This window comes from Acytostelium subglobosum, assembly GCF_000787575.1.
Source record: "Acytostelium subglobosum LB1 DNA, scaffold: scaffold23, whole genome shotgun sequence".
Taxonomy (NCBI): Eukaryota; Evosea; class Eumycetozoa; order Acytosteliales; family Acytosteliaceae; genus Acytostelium; species Acytostelium subglobosum.
Window position 1 is genome coordinate 146223 of NW_012236510.1, and position 23643 is coordinate 169865.

The following is a 23643-nucleotide window of genomic DNA, read 5'->3' on the forward strand; positions in this document are numbered from 1 at the left end:
CACATGTATATCCAAACATTCAACAGCGTTACATATGACCTAGTTGGGCAGCCTTCGCCTTCGCCTTCGCCATCGTCATCGTCATCGCCACTACCATTGATCAATAGCGTGTTGCTGGCCGATACAGCCAAGTATAACAATACATTGGCATTCAAACATTTGTGTGCCTATCCCAACATGTTCATGTCGGTGCAGTCCATGCATCTACTCAGCGACATCTGTCGTCATGGCAATGTGGACATGCTCCAGCTCTACCTGAACATCACTGGACATCACACGCTGGGCGAAGACAGAGTTCACCTTCTTATGGCCGCCATAGAGTCAGGCAATGAGCACTTTGTGCGTTTACTGCTCCATCACCTCTCGCTCGACCAATTGATTGCCGAACATTTAATGAACATTCATACCAACCCGCGGCGAGCCGTTAACGTACGAGTTCTGAAGGTGCTACACGAGGAGTTCAACTGTCTCTTAAGACTGGGCAACCTTAGCGACGTGTTGCTTCAGAGCTCTGTTCAGTTTGGCGCGAAGGAGAGTGCCATATACATCATGAATCACTTGCATATACCCGACTCGATGTGGTTGGTCGAGGATTGTTTCATCTTGTGCACCGCGTCTGGCAACATTGACATATTCATGGCACTGTCCCGCTGGCCGCCTGGCAAAGAATTCCTCAACTCCGAATCTGGTCTCGTCCGGATCATCAGTGATGCAAGAGATCGAGACCATGTAGACTTCCTCCTACAACTGCGCGACAGAGTTGATACCATGGCACTTGCGCCCAATCAAGACACACTCGACGAGTTGAACGCCATCCTATCACAATACTCATTGCCCTGGGGTACACCGTCCAATCTTCTAAAGGCCATTCTTGATGATGACTTGGGCGCTGCAGAAGCGCTCATCGACAAGATCGATGAGCTTGATGAAGACACATGTGAGTCAATGTCCACAGCGATGGCAATGAGTCTATTCCGCCCTCGCTCGATTAGTGGTCGCCTGGTCTTACGGGGCAACACTCTCAACAACATGATCAAAGCGATTGGTAGACGTGGCAGCTCAATCACCGGCGACATTGTCTGCATGATGATTGACAACTGTGATCTTCCATCGCCCTCCCACACCAAGGACTCACTCGTAAAGTCCGCGAGCATATCACTGGCATTGATGGAGCGCATTCACAACAAGTTCAACGTGGACTATAATGGCAGATGTCTTGCACAAGCTCTGATCAGGAGGAGGTGTAACGAGACCCTGCCTACGCTGCTCCAACAAGTTGTCAATGATTCGGATCGAGACGCGATCATGATGGAGGCAAACGCATCTCTCAGATCAGTGACAATCGAGGAGTTCAATATGTTCGCGAGCTTACTTCCATCGATCGCCAGCAATCCAGAGACATGTTTATGGGCATCAAAGTGCGACACAGTCGATGTGTTTGCACATCTCATCAACAAGTTCACCTACCAAGAGATGTCCAACAACAGATTACTGGTGAGGATTGTGGAGGAAGCATATCATCTTGACAAACCAGAAGTGATTCGGTGTCTTGAGCTTCAGTATGTTGGTCATGACCTGCCGCGGCCTACTCACTCAATGCTAGAGGAAGCTGTAACGGCCAACTGTCTTGATATACTTGAGTACTACTTTGACATATCATCATCATTCAAGTCCATGTCCATCTCACATCGTCTGCGTACCCTTCACACTGTCCGATACCTTGGATACATATGGGGCACGACCAGAGTTATCAAACTCTGCAATGAACGTATCAACATGGTCAAGTCAGATACACCAACGTAGGTCATCCACTCAATCACTGGAACCATTCCAATCACTCACTAACACTAAATCATTCATCCAGGTTGGAACACAAACCAGATGTGACGACCAATATCACCTCATCGTCAATCATGGATGTACCATTCCATCAGGTGTTTGGGGATGGTATCCTTGGCCCATTGATCATGCGCAATGTTGGAGAGATATATCGTTCACTTGGATATGGAGAGGATCAGCTGATCAAGGGATCTACACTACTGTCCAATCATAGTCTGTTGCAATATATCAAATATGGTGCGACGGAATGGTTCCTCAAATCATACTCATTGGTCTCAGACAAGTTCGTCGACACTCAGAACGATAATTTAATGTCAGCAGCATTCGAGCGATGTGACAAGCGTATATTGGACATTTTGCTTGACAATCCCAACATGACAATCAACTCGCAGCCACCATGGTTGCCCAAGGATTTCGTTCGCAGCGTATCAACGTGCACTCATCCCGACTGGGAGTGGATTCTATCCGAGTACCTGATGATCAAATGCCTGGCATCGACCAACCTCAGCAGCTTTGTAATTGATGGCGATATTGTATCACATATCATTCATCCATTGTTCATCGAACGGCTCATCAACATTGGCATCACACTTACACAAATCCCATACAACCCATCCTACATCAAGGCTGTGGAACAAGGCTGGCTCAGCAAGCCATGGGCATGTGAGATGTTCAGTCTCTTGCTTCAGTGGGACTTGATGGAGGACCGCTTCATGGATGCACTGCAGCCTCTGGTTGTGGCCCATGATCAATTGGAAATCTTTAAACTATACTTGGAGCTCGAGACACCATACTTTGACCCAGATGCAATCATTCGAGAATGTTGCCAGCATGGACGAGTCGAGATGCTCAACTTGCTCCTATCTCGTCTTAAAGGTGATTCAGAATACTCAATGATCATGAAAAGGATTGATTGGATTGCATGTCTGAGGCTGGCGACCGAGTGTGGATCACGACCATTGGTTGCCAAGTTGCATGATAAGTTGGTCGAACAACAAGACAACTCACTCTATGCATTGAGTGCGACCAAGTTGGCATTGGACAAGGACCACTTTGAGATGGCCGACTATCTACTTGACATCTTAATGTCTGACCAAAGGTACCATGGCTTAACAATCATGATCAACAAGGTCACTGGATCATTGTCCAAACATGATGAGATGATGGATCGATTGAAGGCACATCCCAACATTACCTTAGTGTTGACAGATCTAAAGAGCCAGACGTCAACACTCTCCAAAGCATTGGCTGATGGTGATGTGGACGTTGCCAGACAGATCATTGCGGCCAACCCTGGATCAAAGTTGGACATTGGACGTCTTTGTAGATTGATGGAGTTTGTTGGATTGCCTGGACCTTGCAAGGTGACTGAGGCCGATGTCTTTGAGTTTAGCAAGCTCATAACAATCAGTCCACATGACATCTTCAACAACACAATCTTTCAGGTTGCCGCCCAGAAGTCATTGTCACTCCTCAAGTTGGTGGTCTCACTCTGCACGCAGCCACCCACATCTAGCCCTAGCCCCATCACAATGCTGGACTCATCGGATATCAAGAAGGCGATTGAGTCTTGCGTCAAGAGAGGCGACACTGATTCGATTGAGTATCTTGTCGACCAGGCACGATCACATCATTTACCAAGTGACATCATACCATTGGAGATATCAAATACTACAGTGTTAGCATACATAATGGCCAGAGGATATCGCTTTGTTGTATCAGATACAAAGTCGAATGCCTTGGGTAGGTTGGTGGAGTGGGCATGTCTTGAGGGACATGTAGATGTGGTGCGTCTTGTACTTGGGCGTTGTACAACAGATGAACAACAAAGAAGACATATGCCATCATTGTCATGTATTATCCAAGCCACAGAGAGGAATCAACATCAGCTGATCAAACAACTACTACTCCTTGATAGTGATGCTGTTGATCAATGGATGCACTTGCCAATCATACTTAATACCATTCGATTCTACTCAACTAAATATGGAGCGCTAAAGATAATGTCGACAGTGCAGTTATGATGCAATCAGTCAGTAAGTCGGCAGGCCCAATACAACAAAAAGTTGGACAGACCCGTCCCATCAGCAGAGCTCATAGTTCATTTGTAAGATGGCAATTCATTGATATGAGTACAGTCCAGTCCAGTGACTAGATCACATCATTGCCACATGTATAATCACATGGGATATGAACATGAACTCATGTGACCTTTGTTGTAGAACAAGGCCATCGATCGAGGGACGCGTGGTAGACTTTCCAATTACTTGAGAGGTTGGTTGCGGATCTGTCTGTTTGAAGGCCATTGCATTAAAGTTATGCCAAATTTGGAATAATTCCAATCAAATCAAAAACATCAGGCCTCTCGTTTGGATCTGAACCTTGCTTGGTGGTGGAGGCTCAACCACACTCTTGTGCACCTGGTGTGGTTTCATTTGATCAGATCATAAATTGGAAAGATATGGAATCAATTATCATAACAAATAAATATATAAAGTACCTCTTATTATTATATTATTCATTATTCATTTGTTCATTCATACTTATACATTCTAATATATTATATTTATTTATTACATTAATATTATTATAATTATTATTATTTACATAAAATGTCAGGTATCACAATTGTTAATTTACCTCCACCAAAGACTCTTCCACCAGGAGGTCTACTCCCAAATCCAAAGTTGCCACCAATGGTTGTCATCCCACCTGGAGGTGTATTCCCAAATCCAAAGGCTGATTGGATAAAGAGTACAACCGAGAATTGCCAGAGCATTATTTTGGCCAACAAAGTTTCTACACCATCGAACGAATCATCCTGTCCTCTCTACACAATCCAAGCCATCATCACCTATGGCCTTTCTTTGATCCCCGGTTATGGAGGCATAGCAAGTGCTGTCGCCGGTGTTACAGTTGGATTTATCAATGACAATGCCAGCGCAGTGGAGAATGGCTACAAGGCAATGATGAAGGAGGTGGCCGGAGACGCCATCATCATGAACGACATCGAGGGTCTCAAGGCCAAGTACAAGTCCTACCTCGACTTGCACAAGTACTACATTGATGCTTTGAAGGCTTATACCTCTCATGGCGATGTAGGAAACTACAAGTCCGAGGTCGTTTCCAAGTGGAACTCATTGGAGGCTTTCCTCACTGTCTTCATTCATGATGCGTCGGTTGTGGGCAAAGAGGTCCAAGAACTGCAGATGTACACCATCTTCACAACCTGCTTCTTGTTGATCTTGCGCGAGAAGTACATCCAGGGCAAGAAATGGGGCTTTGATGATGAGCAGCGTGGCGCAGTCTTGGATCAGATCAAGAAGCTCCAATCCACCTCACTCCTGTATTGCCAAACTACATATCGGAAAGGAATGGATATGATTCCACGCAATCGCCGTCAGGTTGATCAACAGTTTGGAGGAGAAGTGGGATTCTACAACGACCTCAACACCTACCGCAACGCTATGATACTCAACGTGTTTGACGTAGCCAACTACTGGGAGTACATGATCCCCGACGAGTACCCCAACTATGCCATGGTGGAGAATGTCCGCTACCTCTTCTCTGACATTGCCGGAGTGCCAATCAACAAGAATGTTGCCGATCTGGATTCAATGGCCTACTACCAGAACAGATACATCGACCTGGCCAACTTGATGGAACTTCATCAGGCATACCAGGGCAAGCTCAACATGGTCAAGATCAAGTCTGGTCCGCTGTATCCTTTCAAATACAAGGGAGGCCCACGCATTATGAACATCTACAACAACTATGTCGATGGAGGCGGCCAGCTTATTGAGAAGACCTTTGGTGCACCAGTACGTGATGACATGGTCACTGAGGTCACCACAACATTTTCCAGCACACCGAACGTGGTCAAGTTGGGCTACGATGTGACAACAAAGGAGGTGCATATTGGTAGTGACACAAGCAAGGTCATTGAGATAGACTTTACAACATCGGTCCCCATTAAGAAGGAGTCGGACTACTACTACCAAGTGGTGACAAGATCACCCTTTGTCCTAGGTGCCAACATTCCACGTGCATTCGACACTGTCGACCTGAAGGACCACAAGATTTCTCAGGTCTTCTCTCTTGGCATCAATCAGAGCATCATTCCCGAGTTGAAGGATGGTGGCATTGTCGACTCTGTAGTGGTTGGATTCCTCCCTGTCAATGTCTTCCCCAACAACATTCTCCATCACTTGGCCAATACAATTGTCAACCCCCAGAAGTATCTATCCTACACTGGGACTCTGCTGGTCTTCAAGGACAAGCTGACCATTGGCAAGCATGTTGTCAATCTGACCGCAGGCTCGTCTGTCACCTACCGTCTGGAGCCATACTATCTTGGATCAAAGATGACACTCAAGTATCAAGTGATTCTGAAGTGTCTGGCAATCAACCCAAATGGCTACAAGATTGATTTCACCTACAACAATAAGACCAAAACATCTGAGAGCAAGGTTGGAATGAAGATTCCTGCGAAGATATACCTTGCCCTTGATTTCGTTGTAGAGACTGATGTAGCTATGGAGAAGAACCACTTTACTCTCGCAACAACAAACAATATTTTCCTAATTGATCTAATCTTTGTTCCAATAGCATGATCAATCAATCAATCAATCCATCCTTAATCACCTATTGGTCAATAGATCAATCACTCTTTCAATCCATCAAACAAACAAATAAATATATACTTTCAATCATACAAATAATCAATCCTCCAATTCAGTTTATACCTTGTTGTTTAATATATAGAATAGAGTACAAGATCATTCAAAGAGAGATACCGGAAACTCGGCTGGGACGGTTACTTTGATGTTCAGTTCTACACTCTGGGACATTTCCTCGAATGATGATATTACATCTGGAGTCTCATCATCAAAGAAGACAAAGTATTTAGCATCCAATTTGATGGTAAGGATCGCAGATGATTGGTTATGGATTGGGATGTCCAAAAATAGTTGACCATCTGCTTTCATTAACTTGGCGTCGGTACTGTATGATGACAACAAGTATTCGGCAGGCTCACTTGAATTCAGCTTGGCCATGTCATCCATCCAGTAGTCATTGATCTGGCCATCCAAACATGAGCCTTGCCTGGCTTGACAGAAATCGGGCTGCAACGAGAAGGTCTTGTAGTCAATTCCAATTTGATTACAAAGGGTGCCAAAGTAATCAGCTGGTAGGAGCATTGATTTGTCTGTCAATGGCAAGGTGTGGCGGTGGTTGTTGGTGTCGGTACTGGGGTCTGGCATGACGAACTTTCTGTTCTCAAAAGAGTAGGGTGGGACAAAGTTGCCAACGAGCTTGATGATCAATCCATCGGTGGAGATGGTTGGATCATTGGGGGATACTACAAACTCTTTGGACACCTTGATACCATTGTCATAAGTGTAGGTGAGGGAGGTGGTAATGTCCAGATGGTAGAAGGGATCCTGGATTGAGAAGGCATTGTACATAAGCTCACTCTTTCGGAGGCAACTAGTGCGATGCAGAGTAGCCAAGTAAATCACACTTTAGGTCAGTGCGGCTGTAGTAGATGCTATTTGGAAAGTAATCCAAAAGTTTACAGGTGCAGACTGTTCCCTGGCTGTAAGGTAATTTTTTTTGCAAAGCTGGGTAGCGTCATTGATGTTCATGGTCATGATTGAAGTTGCTAATCCCAGAGATGTTGGATAACAATTACTTAAATACAATAAACATGTTTATAAACACTGTTAGGATGTTTATAAACTTAAAGATATTTGTAATAAGTTTACCAGTAATCTTGAATGATTTCTAATTCATAAATTTCTTTGTCTTTGATTGAACTGTCGACAGGTGATATTACTTTTCCATTAAGTTTCAATCTTATTAATGATTCAGGACTCAGTTTAAGTCTCGAAAGTATGACTCTATTGTAACCTTCAGGGTCCTCACCGTTCTGTATTGTAATTGTCTCACATCTTGACATAAACATTGATTTGTATACAACTGTGAATGTCTTTGTTGGTATAACTGCAATGTAATCACCACCAGGTATTGAACTATAATTGATCAGAGGTGCATTGGGAATGTCTTTCAATCTCAAACCAGATGCAATAGTTCTTTTAAATGTCTTTAGATAAATGAATATGTTTGACCATCTCTCTCCATTTGGAAATGTATCAATAGGATCTTTCATATTCATATCATTATCAGGACTAAATATTCTAATCACTTGAAGATTACTCGACATCATCTCGTAATAGATAGTTTAGATAGATATTATTATTATAAGTTATAAATATGAACAAGGATGAATGAATGAATTAGTGAACAAAAAGTTGGAAACTAGTTTGAATGGGATTGTGGTCCAAGGTAAGAGGTGAAGCAAGAGAGGGGCACATCTCAATTCCAAAAATAGAGGTTATACAAAAGAGAGAGATAGAGATGAATGAACATGCTCGCGAGAGTACAATACATACAGTATTTCATAATAGAGTATTGTGTAGACTTATACTCAATCATATTACAGTCATTCATCATAGATGGTGTAATGATGTTAAAGATGATGTCAATGAAGTGATCTCGGTGATAAAGGGTCGAACACTACTCGACTCTGGTAGTCTCTCAAAGATGCTACAATACAATGCCACAGCGATGTTCATCCAAGCATATGACAACAGTATGTCCGCTATCACTGCGGCGTCGATACGACCAAAACTTCCAAACTCCATGTTGGAGTACGCAGCACATTATAACAACACGGTGGCCTTCAAACATATAAGCGATACATGTCAAACGAGTTTGTATATACCGATGATGATGAACAACAACGATCTGTTGCTACGCATCTGTAAACATGGCAATGTTTATATGCTCCAACAATACTTGGCGTGGACCATGCATCGACCACTGTCTTGCAGCAACCTTGTATATTTGATCAAGGCTATTGACGCTGGCAACGAACAGTTTGTGCGCCTGATGCTCAAGGAACACAACAAGCGTACTTGGACATATGTTACTGCATGCGACTTTAAGAGACCTGGCATTTCAGTTGGCATGCTGAAATTGTTGCACGAGGAGTATGATATACTCTTTAACGTCGAAGTCGGTCTATGGAGCAAGGCACTCATTTATTCAACTAAATGCAATATTATGGAGAGCGTACAATACATCTTGGCCAACATATCAACGGCATGGAGGGAGAGCCATGCTGATGAGGTCGAACAGACGATCATTAATTGCATGGTTCAATGTGTGAATGATGATAACATACCCATGCTTCAATGTTTAATCGACATGGAGCCAACTACATTCCAACAACACTGTGAATACATTAATCACAGGGCGATCCAGTTTGGCCATGAGTCAATCGTTCGGCATCTCCTCACACTTCAGCCCAACAACAACAAGATCTTGCTGGAGCTGCCGTCAGGCCCATGCAGGAAAAGGTTTGCAGAGACAAGACTTCGCAATGCAATTCTAATGGATGATGTTGATGAAGCAGATAGCATCATCACTCTGATGACATTCGAGCTTGGCCCTGACCTGTGCCAGAGTATGTCCGTAGCAATGGCAAAGAGATTGTTCTCTCCACGACAACGAATTCGTCTTATCATGTCTGGCGGAACACTCAGCAACATGTTGAATGCAATTGGCAAGCGAGGCAGCTCAATTACAGTTGACATCATAAACATGATCATTGATAACTGTAACCTGATATCACCGTCTGGCATCCAAAACTTATTGTTGTGGACATCAGGCAAGTCTGCATCGTTGATGCAAAAGATACACAATCGATTCAACATACCCTACAACCTAGATTGTTTGGCAATGGCGCTGAATCATGGTTGTCTCGAAACACTGGCCATCCTCTTTGAGCATATGGAAGTGCCTGTCACTGACATTGAGCCACCATTGGGCATAAAGAGTGGACTTGAAGTGTTTATCAAGGCTGCTTCGTTGGACAATGTCATCATGGTGCTGGACAAACTGCCTTCAATCAAAGTCGATCAAACAATGTGCCATCACTCACTCTTCAATCCATCAATTGATGTGTTTGTTTATATCTTTAACAAGTTGGAGTTATCAACAACTTTGTTAACAGAGTTAGTCAAAATGTCCTACAATCTTGACAATCTTCAAGTGTTGAGATATCTTCATCAACATGTCCCCGCATCAATGATGGCCACGTGTCTAGAGCCATCACAAAATACATTGACGACAGCTGGCTATGACAATTGTCATCATGTACTAAAGTACTACTTTGAAGAATCAACAACCTTCAACAATATGTCCATTCCACTTCGACTTCGCCAACTCCATTCACTTCTTGGCTTCGTACAACATCTAGGAGCGACCAGGTTGATCTCCCTATGTACAGAGCTTATCAACAAGTTGATTGAGTTGGATACCAGGTATGATCACCCTTCACACTCACTCATTCAATCAATCAATCATTCAATCAATTACTAATCAGGCTATACCATCAATAAGTGAACGACCACAATGTAGATTGATTGATCAGCCATTACATATCAATTTGGCAATGAATGATCCTTTCCACAAGGTGTTTGGTATAACTAGTATTGGCAAGTTGATCATGGGTCATGTTGGAAGTGTACACAGATCACTTGGTATCGAGGATGGCAAGCTGATAAAGGGTGCAACACTTTTGGCCAAAGACAGTTTGGTACAATATATCAAATATGGTGCCGTGGAATGGTTCCTCAAATCATATTCTACATTCTCAAACAAGTACAGTACCAACAATGCCGTTCTGCTGGAGGAGGCATTCATTAGAGGGGACACACGTATATTGGAAGTGTTACTTGCCAATCCCTGCATGACATTGGATAGCGATCTAAGCCTCAGCCTCTCCAAACGATTTGTCAGCAGCCTGTCATCATGTACTCATCCGAGATGGGAGTGGATTCTTTCAGAGTACTTGACAATCACATGCATCTCAACGCCGTCCCAAATCAACATCAGGATTGATCTCGAGTTGATGGAATTGATCAAACACCCATCGTTCATCAAGAAGCTCATCAAACTCGGAGCCAAGCTCACACCACTCATTGCAAACACACGGATGGATGCCTGGTTCGATTGTCCATGGGCTTTGGAGATGTTCCAGGTGTTGTTTGACAATGATCTCTTGCCATCTGCATGCATTATCAAACTACTGGGCATGGCTGCCGCACAGAACAACTCCACAATGTATCATCACATCTTGACCACGAGCATACAGTACATCGACTTTTTCTTTGAGTTCTCACCAGAGGTATTGATTACGCCTTGTTGTCAGTATGGACGGATGGATATTCTGAACCTGACGTTCAATCAATTGGATATACATCGAGACATCATTGTTTGGAAACCTAATGATAACAATTGGATGGACTGGTTAACAATTGCTGCAAAGAATGGTCACACTACAATGGTCGTATACTTGTATGATCACGTCAGAACATTGATGTATGCACCGAATTGCCTATTGGAGGCGACCAAGGTTGCACTGGAAAATGGTCACATGGATGTTGTTGACTACCTCCTCGAGATATTGCAATCATTTGATCCCGCCGAACATATAATAACCCTCAACAAAGTTCATCAAAGTATACTATCGATTGGTCTTCTTGATCGTCTGGTTGCACACGCCAATACCCGTCCAAGATTGGACAAAGTCATGAAGAATGCGGTCAGAGCACGCGATAAAGATGCGGTTACGTACATTATTAAGGGCCTCAAACTAGGTCAGTCTTCGTTATCATTCCAAAAAGGCTTGTCCATTGCTATAGCACTCTGTCAGTTGGACTTGGCATCAATGATCAAGGATCAGTTCCCATATTTGCGTGTCTTGGCTCCAGAGTTAAACTCAATGATCAGATTTGTCGGCTCACCAGACTGTCCAATAAGCGAAGAGGATGCTATCAACTTTGTCAAGGACACTAGATTGGATCTCAACCCAAACCAGCTCTCCAAGCTCATCATATCAGCGTCAACCAAGTCATTGGCATTCATTCAGATTGTGGTGTCCAGATTCACCGCAGTATGCTCAGGTAATGGAGGCCCTTTTGTGGAGATCAAAGACGATGATATGAAGGAGGCCATCAATGAATGTATCAAAAGATGTGACCTACAATCAATCGACTATCTCATTCGAACTGCTCTCAATCTAGACAGAGCGTCTGGGACCATGAAGACAGTATGGTCGCTACCCCAGGAGATCATCCCATCCAATATCTCAGACCCAGTAGTATTGGAATTCCTCTTGGACAAAGGCTACCATAATCTGAGTGATAGGTCAGGTGAGTTGTCCAATCTAATGAATTGGGCATGTGAAGAAGGACATTTGGAAGTGATCCGTATCGTTCTGGAACGATGTACAACCATGGAGCATCTACTCAGACATATGCCAGCGACCAATATGATCCTAAAGGCTTCATCAAACAACCATCACCAACTACTCAGATATCTCATTGACTTTGAATATATGGTTGCCGGAAGGACTCAACTCCATCGCGATTATCTGGAACAATCACAAGTACAAATCATGCTCAACTCCATCGTCCTTCAATCACTCGACAAAGGGCACATGAAGATTCTGTTCATGTGTGATCGATTATTAAGTTCCATCAACTTCAAAGACACAATGAATGAATGATTGACTCGAGACTCCTACAGTACAACCCCAACCATGATTATCATATGAGGCTCAACAATCTTTATTGATGTCGAGGCTGGAGAGAGGTAGACAACTAATGTCTATTGGCAAGGAGCTGGTAGAATGACTCATGGTTGGAGTAGAGACTGCTCTTCTATCCAATCGATAAGGACTATATCGTTGTTTTTCTGATTTGATGAGAGCCCTGGACCGTTTGAATTCCTCTGTAGGGTTTGGAACTGCCTGGGACAGGTTGTCCATGAGGTCAAGAATGTCGAATAGAATAGTTGGATTAATTGAAATAAAGTCTTGAAGGTGTATGTTAGTATTGAATGAAGACACTGAGACTACGTTGTTTTACCTACCCTCTCTACGAAGGTCTTGAATTTGGAAAGCTGAATTAAGAGATATACCTAGTGAGGTTAATGTATCTACTGTTGTTTCAGGATGGAGAAGAGCTTGACCGGTCACATTCTTTAATATAATTGGAATGTCTTCAAGTGGTAACTGGTTCTCTGGAGTATTCAATTGATCAACAATCTCCTGGGATGTTGTCTGAGCAGTGAGGACAAAGGGGTTGGAAAATCGTCTTCCATCTTTGAACAGAAAAATGATATGTGAATGTATGGTGAAGAGAGAGAAAACAGTGATGCACAAATAATAGTAAATAAGATAGTAATATTCATTCATTCAATGATTATATAGATGGATGGTGTTGTTTCGAGGAAGTTTAATTAAATACTAATAATTATCATTATTTCTAGTTTGCAGCAGAACCTTCCTTGTAACCCATTCTTTGGTCGATCCAGTTGAAGATATCGTTAAAGACAATCTTGAGAGCAAACATGTTAGTTAATCTATCAATAAATCATCATTATTATATAATGTAACTTACATGTGACTCTGGCTCGGATGTCAATCCATGCCACATTCCTTCGTATAGTTTATAGGTCTTGTCTACACTCTCGGCCATCTCATAGAGTTGCTTGCTAACCTCTGGTGATGATACACGATCTTCTGAACCGTGTTGGATTAGAAGTGGTACTCGGACACGTACTAAGTTGTCCTGGAGATAGGAAGTGACACTCATGATTGCCAGACCAGTACCCAGTCTGACTCTATTCTTATAAGTGAGTGGATGTCTTGCATGTTGCTCACGCTTGGCTGGATCCTTGATATTACGATCAAGTACATTGTCACCTGGTACTATTGGCCATGTAGGGATATAATTGCCCAACCATGTCAGGAAGTTTACAACATAGGCATTTGGTACCATAGTGTCGTCCAACTTGATCAAAGGTGCCAACAATATCAGTCCATCAAGTAACTCGGGTTTATGAAGTGATATCAACATTCCAACTGCACCTCCCATTGAGTTCCTAAACCAAACACAAACAGAATGTCGGTCAGTAAGATGGACTTGACATGAAGTACTCATGTAAGAGTATACATACGAAACAATAAACCTCTTCATTTTTGGATATCTCTGTTTGATAATCTCAATGTATTGTATTGAGTCATCTCGCAGGTCTTTAAAGTCTTGAACATAACATTGAAGTCCTTCACTAAGTCCATGACCTTGTTGATCAAACAAGAATGTAGAATAACCTTGATTGGCAAATATCCTTGCATCATCAGCCAATGATGATTGTCCATGATCTCCATAACCATGGATTATAATAACTATTGCTCTTTGGAACATTATTAATATATTAAATTGATTGATGAATTGAATGTTTTGATATAATTACATACTTTGGTTCAACAGGAATCCACTCCTGACAAACTAACTTATATTGGTTCTTGTTTACAAAGTAACCTTGTCTGTATTGTATATCTTCGCCATATTTGGACTCTGATTGGAATACAATATCCTTATGGAATGAATCTATCTCTGGTTGTTGTTGTTGATGATGTTGGATTGGTTCCGACATTGCTGGGACATGAGCTACCATCCTTAATAGTTTATAATACTATAAATAATTAATTAATAATTATTAATTCTTTCTTTCTTTTTGAATGAATGAATGAAAAATGTGTTTGGAATATATATAACTAATAAACTAGGTTACAAATAACAAATTAATATTATGTAGAATGACTGTCGATTCAGGACCGTCGACGGTGTAAGGGAATCTGTTGTTGCTGCCGGAACTGGATGGCTGACTGACTGAATAGATGACTGAATGACTGAATGAAATGATAAATCTGAGTTATATAGTTTTAAATGTTGGTCGTTGAAATGACTGGCAATATTATGTCTTGTGGGTACCAAATGAAGAGGTTTGGAAAAGTGTTTAGATATAATATATGTATATATAATGAGGATGATGAGGATGAGGATTAGGAGATAAGAGTGTGAACTGCTACCCTTTGAATCTGACCTTGACTTGACTGACAAGTTGTAGAACTGACACTGCAGACTGACTGAGCGAGTGTCAGTGTGTAAGTGTATCTGTTTGGATTGGGGTTCAAGTCAAAGTGTGGTGTGTCTCTGTGTTGTATCTGTTTGTTTATCTGTAGGGGGGGTTTGAGGTGTGGAGGATGGGGAAGTGACCAAGTGAATGAAGTTGAGGGTGAGAACAACGAGTAAGCGACGAGTATGATGTGTAATTATAACTACTAATATATATATACATGTACATCAACGACGTATATGATTCAAAAGAACAAATAATAATAATAATAATAATGTCTGTGACTGTCACCAAGGCTGATAAGTGTTGTTAAGGGATGAAGAAGAATGAATGAATGAAGGGGAAGTGCACTTAATATATATCTATTAGATACGTATTATTGTTAATACACATAAGTTGTTATTAGAATGGTGAAGTGAAGGAAGGATCACCTGGGAAATTTCATCTTGTACATAGATCGATTCTACATTTGGTTAGACTTCCAATAATGTTAACTGGATTGCATTGTGTGCAATGAGTGGCGAGGAACAAAGGAACAACATTGGATAACTGTGTAAGGGCGAGGATGACATTGTGTGTGAACGAGTGAATGAATGTCCCTCTTGAGGACTTTGTTCGGATTAGGAAACGAGTAACTCAAGAGGGGTTACCTTGAACTTCTTGAACTTGTTGAGGTTGAAGTCGAAGTTGAAGTTGAAGTCGAGGTTGAATGAATGAATGAATGAACATTTAATATTTGTTGTTGGTCGTTCCATCAATCTACGTTGGATGCAACAAACATCATGACTAAACATACGAAATGCATTGGGAGTAAGATTATCAATGTTATCCTGATTACTTGGTAATTTTGAAGATAGCACATCATTACAGACTCGACTCAATGTCGATGTATAGTACTTGGTGTTGTTGGCAAGGTCCATTAGACGTAGTTTGACAGGAAGTGGTGTGGGTGGATGGGCTCCACTTACTCCAGAAGAAGTTCGGCAATGTCACCGGTCAAGAACACTGGGTAGGTCTGTGACGAGTAACGCTTGACGATCTTGCCTGTCTTGGATATGAGGAACTTGGCAAAGTTCCACTCAATATCATTGTACATGACAGGTGTCCAGCTGACGTAGACCGTGTCAAAGAGTGTTGGTCCCGATGGGCCACAGGCACTCTTCAACCAGGCAAACACTGGATTGATCGTTTCGACTGGTCCGTTCACATTAGACTTCTCAAACATCAAGAAGTTTGGCTCGAAACCACTGCCAGGTGTAACGTACTTCAAACAGTTGTATATCTGTTGGAAGGTTGCGCCTGGACACTGGTTCTTGAACTGTGAGCTTGGGAATCCGAGGATGGCAAAGTCTATATATTTGAATGATTGAATGAGTAAGTGATTCATTGGTCATTCATGCATGAGATATTACCTTCGGTTCCGAATTTGTCAACAAGCTGATTGAGCTGGACAAATGTATCGTTGGTCATTCCTCAGAATGATGCTGTGTTGAGCACGAGGACAACCTTGCCTTTGAATTGATCAAAGGTGATGGTAGTACCACCGCCCAGTGTGCCAGAGAGGTCATAGAATGACGTGGCAGGCTGTACACAGGTGACATTTAGTACCTGTGCAGTGGACCTAGCCACACACAACCACAACAGAGTGTTAATCAATAAGAATGCCTTTTTATTGAACATTCTTATATCACTTTACACTTTGATGATGTGCTTGTTATATATTTATCTGTATCTGTATATCTGTTTGATTGAATTGAATGAATTTCTGATCAGGGCTCTAACTCATGTCCTACCATTGGATGGTGTTTGTTGTGATGTGGGTCCGAAAGGAGAAGATTTTTGTAAAACTTGAGGATTGGGACAAAGAATCTTCAAACGAATGGTCCAATTGAGATTAGTTGTACATTATTATATTCAATTCCAATCAAATTGTTATATATATAACAATCAAACAAAGTTATAACGGAATACTATATTGTGTATCTATTCCTTTTTTAGAACTTGTCCAAGGATAGAACTTTAGATTATGGTTTCAAACATTTGTGAAACAGCAAAAAATGGCGGGAAGTTTGATTAATTGGACCAAGTGTCAATTTGAAGAACATGTTCTTAGTTTGTTGTTGGCCTAGTGTTATAGTTATAACAATATATAATACAATGATGTTAAAAGGAATTGATAGACAGACTTATTACCTGAGGTATATAAACTCAACAACAACTACGACGACGACGACGACGAATTCATCATCAAAGACACAACAATCAAATAGTGATGATGGTGATAAGAATGATAACAACAGGTTCTGGTTCAACTTGGTAGAGATGTTACAATATCCTAAATATATAGATAACAACAATAACAACAATCAATGTATTACAGCCGAGTTATTACTCAAACATTATCGACCAATTACAAACTACACCATTCATTCGTTGGCACATGACATGCAGGCGGTAGTCGAACGACACCTGGAGTTCATGTTGATTGAATGGTACTTTGGTATGATATCTCTAGCTGTTGAGTAGCTACACATACTAACAATCAATCAATCATGACAGAGGACATCAAGCATTACCTCAACAATCACCTCTCAATCGAGTTCTGGTCACACTTTAGACGCGAGGATGATGATGATGACAAGAACAACACAAACTTTATAAGCGCCATTGATAAGCTACATCAAGTGTTCACACTCTATGCCAATCAACTCAAGTATCTCTGTCATGCTCTCAACAAAAGGTACCTTTTGGACTCGAGTCCGTGCAGGTGGAGACCACATGGAAGGCGAACTAACATCACTCCCCTAGTGCTCAACTGGAGACATGGATTGAGAACTTACAAAACAACTTGATTGCATCACTCATTGTGGAGAGTACAAAGGCCAAGCGATTCAAGACTATTCTGCTCAGGTTCTTTGAGCGTGAGTTTGTCTCATTCTCAAAGTCATACATTGGATCAATCAGGAATCGTGATGACGATGATGTTGATGTAGACGATTACCAACACGATGATGATGACAACATAATGGACATGTCACTCAATGAAAGCTTCACTGATATCAATGTCAAGGAATCATCATTCATGTCACTGTGCAACAAACTCAATCAACTCAATTTTATCATTGTGTCTGAGGAGATATTCACAAAGATATTGTTGTCCAAGATCCTGGAGCACATTGAGACAAAGTGTCGTGACGTGTTTGATCGTCGTCTGCTGTCGCCCATCCTGCGCTGGGCCGATCGCATCATCTTCAAGTGGCTCTACATGATCCTCTCGCCATGGAGCCACACGACGTACGAACAATGGAAGATGCGCATCGAGTTCTCCATCTACGAGTACTACTCGGACCAGCGCATATCCGAACTGTTCAACATGATCCGAATGTATCCAGACAGCACACCAGCACTGCACGACCTCGCCCTGTGCTTCCAAAAGATCTCCATCCAGAAGCCATTGGTCAACAGTCTAAAGGCGGTGTTCAATCAGCGACTGCTCCACCCTGGCGCCAACACCAATGACATCATCACGACATACATCAGCACGATCCAGGCGATGAAGATCATTGATCCCACGTGCTTTGTGATGGACCAGGTCGCCCAGCCTATCAAGAACTACTTGGCCAAGCGTGATGACACTATACGCTGCATAGTGTCCAGCTTCACAGATGAGAACAGTGAGATGTACCAGGAGTTCTCGCGTGGCATTGATCAAGACGAGGACCCTCAGACAATGTTCAATGCAGGCGATGTGTGCGATATCTACTTGGACGATGTCGATCCCAATGATGGTCTGCTGGATCTCAAGGCATTTGAGGCTTGGCAGCCGGCATCAATTGAGTCACAGCCCAATCAGAAGATCCAAAAGTACCGCGACAACATCAGCAGTCTTGTCAGCATCTACGAAAGCACCGATGTCTTTGTCAACGAATACCGACTAATGTTATCCGAGCGATTACTCTCAATGACCGACTATGATATTGATCGAGAGGTAAGCTTATCCCGCGACCAAGGCAACCTGGCGGCCCATCCACTAACCTATCCACACAAACTCACAACAGATCAAGAATGTCGAGCTTCTCAAGCTGAGGTTTGGTGAGAGTAGCATGCATAACTGTGAGATCATGATCAAGGATATGGCCGACTCCAAACGTTTGAACATTCAGATCGCCAAGGAAGTGAAGAACAAACAGCAGTCGGGCGATGGCGAGGAACAGATGCAGTTTGGCTCATTGATCTTGTCCAAGTTGTTCTGGCCATCATTCAAAGAGGAGCAATTCACATACCCACGCAAGATGCAGAAGCAGATGGAATTGTTTGCCAAGGAGTACGAGGCTATCAAGGCACCGCGCAAGCTAGAGTGGAAGCAACATCTTGGATTCGTCGAACTGGAGATTGAGATTGACGGCCAGCTCAGACCGCTGACCGTATCCACCTTGCAAGCGGCCATCATCACAATGTTTGAGGACAAGACTCGTCACACACTGGAGGAGCTGGCCACTGCATTGGAAGTCAAGGAGGACTTCCTCAAGAAGAAGATGTCGTTCTGGATCGGTCAACAAGTGCTGCGCGAGGCTGAGCGCGGGGTCTACGAGGTGGTCGTGTCAGCGCCAACCGCGGACGATCAGAACAATGAGATGGTGGTCGACATGGAGGAGGAAGAGGAGCAATCGGCCTCTGACCGACAGAAGGAGGAGCAGCTCAAGGTCATCGATAACTTCATATTTGGCATGCTGACCAACTTCAAGGCACTCCCAATCGATCGCATTCACAGCATGTTATCAATGTTCAACGCAGAGATCTACACGCTCACCATTGCCGAGCTCAAGACCTACCTTCAGAAGCTCCAGAATGATGAGCGTATCGAGTTGTCTGGTGGCGAGTACAGGATTAAGAAGTAGCCAATGTTATAAATATATAAATAGATAATATTGCAAGGATTGTATTATTACTACATGATCATGATGAGGCATGGCATGGCATAGGCGTGCCCTTTTAGAACAGCCTGACACCAGTCTTCTTGAGAGTGTGCTGTCCAAACTCCTCTTTGGTCTCCCAGGCACGCTTGACAGCCTTCTCGTCGGAGCGAACTACACGGACCAGCCTTCGGTTGGCCAGCATTCGCTGAGTGGCCGTCAGCTCGTTCTGTAAGTCTTGACACTTGTCCACCATGTTCTGATACTGCAGCTGAAGACTGTCGTTCTCCGCCGCCATCCTCTCCAAGTCCATCTTTAAAATATGTTCTCTATCCTCATGTATCTTGAACAACTCATTCGTCTTGCTTGATCTAGAATTGATTGATTGTTTGTGAATGAGTGAGTGATCGTGATTGGAATGGAATGATTCCCATTGATACTTACATCTCAATCTGTTCGTTCTGGACCTTCTGTTTGTTCTGCTTCTCGTTGTGAAGCTTACTCTGCACTGACTGGACTTCAGCCTGCAGATTGGTGATCTGGCTGTATTGGAGCTTGCTCTTCATGGCAGCGTCCTCTTTGAAAAGGGCAAACTCTTGTTGGACGACAGTTTGTCCACTCTTTAGCGCCTTGATTTCCTGCATCAGTCTTAGTTCTCTCTCTTTCAGTGCTGAGTTTTCAGACTGAAGTTGCTCGTTGTATTGATCTAGACTGCGCTTGTCCGACAGTGTGTGTTCCAGCTGTACGCGCAGCTGCTTGTTCCTTGTCTCCAATGATGTGCCATCGGGCTCGCCATCGTCCAGCAGCAGTTGTAGCGCGGCTGCGTCGTCTCCACCCGCATGGTGGGCGCCATTAGTGATGACAGCTCTTGAATCAATCATTGACTGAAGTTTTATCTGTAGCCCGTTGCGCTCCTTCTCGACGGTGGCCAAATGAATCTGCAACGAGGTCAATGATGCCTCACTGCTCGCCAGGTCGTCGCTCAACTGCTGTTGTCGCTGCTCGAGCTGCGCGATGCGATTCTGCAGCTGCATCTTGATCTGCATGCTCAGCAACTCCTCCTCGGAGAGGTTTCTTATAACCTCCTCGATGTTGATGTCTTGGAGAGTGTCGCTCGAGTAGGCGCTGCCGTCGTCGCTCAGCGACGTCGACGAAACGCTGCGACACAGACGTCCCTCATTGCTGTTGGCGTCGCCCTCGAGATAGTCGGTCTGTTGTTTGCGGTCCAAGTATTGTACCACCTGTGATGCCAGCAGCTGCAGGTCCTCGACCTGCTGTGTGAGTGTGCTGACCCTGATGTCCCTGTTCTGCAACTCCGTCGTAAGATTGCGCTCGGTCTCTCTGTGCGTCTTGGTCTCTTGGCCAGTGTGCTTGGCCAAATCCTTGGCGGCTTCCAACTGTGCGCGCACCTGGATGAGCTCCTCGCTACGATACTCCATCTGGAGTGTCAGCTCTGACAACTCGTCCTTGAACTTGTCCACAAGCAGTTGGTTCTCCTCCTTTAGTCGATCGATCTGCATTGTCAGCTCCACCATCGCCATTGGGTCGTACAGCGATGGCACATTGTTCTCTGGCGACTGTGAGCGCGACGAGTTTGAACTGTTATTGCGACTGTGTTGGCCAACGAATGGAGAGCCCGCGCCCAACTGTGATGGTGGTCTGGGCTTGGTGGTAGCACTGCTGCTGCTGTTGTTTGATTGAGTGGCTGAAGGTGTGGACGATTGGAGAGTTGGTGTGGAGGTCGAGCTGGATGGGGCCAGAGTCGCCAGCTCGGGCAACGGGCTGCCAGGCACGTAGTCGGGAGAGCGCATGTACTCGATGCGCTTCTCCAACGACAGTGAGTAGTGCTTGAGACTTGACAGCTCGTTGGTAAGCACACTGATGATGGCCAGCAGTTCCGCTGCCGACTTTTGCTGATTGATCTTCACGTTGTTCTTGATGGTCTTGGCACGTGCGCCAAACTTGAGCGTCGATATCGTCTCCTCGACGTTGGAGATGTGCGGCGAGGCAGTGACCATCAGCGTGGTCTTGGTGTTGCCACCCAAACTCTCCTGAAGGATACGTGTTAGCTTGGAGTCGCGGAAGGGGATATGATCACGCTTGGACTCGGTGAGCGCGTGAATACAATTGCCCAACAGTGACAGCGATTGATTGATCTTCTTGGCCTCCTCGAGCGTCTGGCCCTCGGCGCCTGTCTTGGCCACCTTCTCACTGCCAGCCAAATCGACCAGATTGAGCTTGCCTCGCTTGATGGAGCCGTCGCGCGACTTTTGTTCGATGGTCAGGATGAGCAGCGAGTGGGAGCGCGACGAGCGCTGGTTCATGTTTGTCTTGCTGACGGAGCGCGACTGCTCGCCCAGCGCGATCAGGTCGAGGATCTCCTGGTCGTCGCCGACAAACTCCTCGGTCAAGCCTTCGATCCAAATGCCATTGGTCTTGGACTCCCTAATCTTGAGATTGGTGTTCTTTGGATTGAGCAAGTCCTTTATATTCTCCATGTATATCTCAACGAATGAACACTTGATCGTGAACTCTGTACCAGTTGTATCATCAGCAATCCTATTGAATATATGTACGTTTGTTCTTGGAATGATACCAGCAAACTCTGGTTCCTTATCATCTGATCCAAACATTGTGAATGTCTATCATATCATATCATTTGGGTCCGGTTAGTTCCATGTTCCATTCAATCAATCACTGACTTGATCAATCAATCATACCTTTCCCGAACCTGTCTGACCATATGCAAAGATTGTGCCGTTGTAACCATTGAGTACGTCGTCTACGGTGCTTTTGACGGTCTCAAAGATCTCCTCTTGTTGTGTGTCGGGAGGGAACACTCTGTCGAATTGAAAGGGCACTTGATTGCCATTGTTGGTCATAATGATCTGTGTATCCTGTGGGAATTGACATACAACCTGGTCCTTCTCCTGTGCCTTCTCCCTCGAGTTAAGAGGTCGGAACCTATTGATTGTTTGATTGATTGAGTGAGTGAGTCTAGCGTGATGACTTGGTCATTCTTTCAATCATTCATACCTCGCGATAACTCTGATGTTACAACTTGTAGCCATTGTCAATGATTGATTGTTTGATTGATTGATGACGATATCCTCCTAAGGATATATCTTCTTTTTGATATATATATCTTAATGTTAAGTTATACACCTGCTGCTGTTTAAGTTGCTGATGCTGTTACAAGATGAAATATAATATGTATTATACTAGTACTACTACTACTTTGGTTTGGATTAACAAAGGACAACGCATGCGTCGGTCCGCCCGCCTTTGATGAGTGACTTAACTTCTGTTCAAGTTGGCGCGCTAACAACAAACAACTGACAATTAAAGAACCACCTGTAATGTTGTTGTTGTTATAGTTGTTGTTTGATGTACGACTCTGATGATCTGGCTGAGGTAGATGAGTTGAGTGGATGGATAGAGATAAAGTAATAATATGTGTTTGTGTGTGTGTGTGTGTGTGTGTATGAGTGAGTGAGAGGGTGTGATACTTAGTGTTGTTTGCTCGCGATACATTCATTCAATTCTGATTCCGTTGCCAACAACAACACCACAACCACCAACACCAACACAAACACACAAAGCACGCGTACCTGAAACCCTAGTTTGTTGTTGCTTACCCTCAAACAACAATCATTCTTTTGATTGACCCAACATATAATAATCTTTTGAATTTTCGTTTCAGATTTATAAATCAAAAGGGGGTCTATGACATTGTCAAGTAATCTGTAAAGCCACAACTCAATCAATTAGTATCTTTATAAATATATATAACATGAGAAATAAAAGTACTCATCAAGGGTGACGTCACTTGAGC

General features: G+C 43.5%; 8 protein-coding genes across 8 annotated transcripts; 5 read left to right on the plus strand and 3 right to left on the minus strand.

The window, feature by feature from the left end:
• Positions 1–3: 3 nt before the first annotated feature.
• On the plus strand, positions 4–3863 carry SAMD00019534_096060 (hypothetical protein; the record flags this gene model as incomplete). Its single annotated transcript, XM_012895073.1, has 2 exons — positions 4–1799; positions 1865–3863. 2 exons carry the CDS (start codon positions 4–6, stop codon positions 3861–3863), a joined length of 3795 nt encoding a protein of 1264 aa, XP_012750527.1.
• A 588-nt stretch (positions 3864–4451) lies between these two features.
• SAMD00019534_096070 (hypothetical protein) lies at positions 4452–6452 on the plus strand (the record flags this gene model as incomplete). Its single annotated transcript, XM_012895074.1, has 1 exon — positions 4452–6452. One exon carries the CDS (start codon positions 4452–4454, stop codon positions 6450–6452), a length of 2001 nt encoding a protein of 666 aa, XP_012750528.1.
• A 165-nt stretch (positions 6453–6617) lies between these two features.
• SAMD00019534_096080 (hypothetical protein) lies at positions 6618–7307 on the minus strand (the record flags this gene model as incomplete). The annotated part of the gene is made up of 1 exon (XM_012895075.1): positions 6618–7307. The coding sequence occupies one exon, from the start codon at positions 7305–7307 to the stop codon at positions 6618–6620; it is 690 nt and encodes a 229-aa protein (XP_012750529.1).
• A 1327-nt stretch (positions 7308–8634) lies between these two features.
• SAMD00019534_096090 (hypothetical protein) lies at positions 8635–10307 on the plus strand (the record flags this gene model as incomplete). The annotated part of the gene is made up of 2 exons (XM_012895076.1): positions 8635–10229; positions 10292–10307. The coding sequence occupies 2 exons, from the start codon at positions 8635–8637 to the stop codon at positions 10305–10307; spliced, it is 1611 nt and encodes a 536-aa protein (XP_012750530.1).
• Positions 10308–10360: 53 nt separating this feature from the next.
• SAMD00019534_096100 (hypothetical protein) lies at positions 10361–12413 on the plus strand (the record flags this gene model as incomplete). The annotated part of the gene is made up of 3 exons (XM_012895077.1): positions 10361–11933; positions 11994–12122; positions 12286–12413. 3 exons carry the CDS (start codon positions 10361–10363, stop codon positions 12411–12413), a joined length of 1830 nt encoding a protein of 609 aa, XP_012750531.1.
• Positions 12414–15859: 3446 nt separating this feature from the next.
• SAMD00019534_096110 (hypothetical protein) lies at positions 15860–16365 on the minus strand (the record flags this gene model as incomplete). The annotated part of the gene is made up of 2 exons (XM_012895078.1): positions 15860–16245; positions 16308–16365. The coding sequence occupies 2 exons, from the start codon at positions 16363–16365 to the stop codon at positions 15860–15862; spliced, it is 444 nt and encodes a 147-aa protein (XP_012750532.1).
• Positions 16366–17340: 975 nt separating this feature from the next.
• Positions 17341–19793, plus strand: SAMD00019534_096120 (hypothetical protein; the record flags this gene model as incomplete). Its single annotated transcript, XM_012895079.1, has 4 exons — positions 17341–17395; positions 17455–17635; positions 17704–18883; positions 18954–19793. 4 exons carry the CDS (start codon positions 17341–17343, stop codon positions 19791–19793), a joined length of 2256 nt encoding a protein of 751 aa, XP_012750533.1.
• A 94-nt stretch (positions 19794–19887) lies between these two features.
• SAMD00019534_096130 (hypothetical protein) lies at positions 19888–22879 on the minus strand (the record flags this gene model as incomplete). Its single annotated transcript, XM_012895080.1, has 4 exons — positions 19888–20179; positions 20253–22450; positions 22529–22772; positions 22845–22879. 4 exons carry the CDS (start codon positions 22877–22879, stop codon positions 19888–19890), a joined length of 2769 nt encoding a protein of 922 aa, XP_012750534.1.
• Positions 22880–23643: the final 764 nt, after the last annotated feature.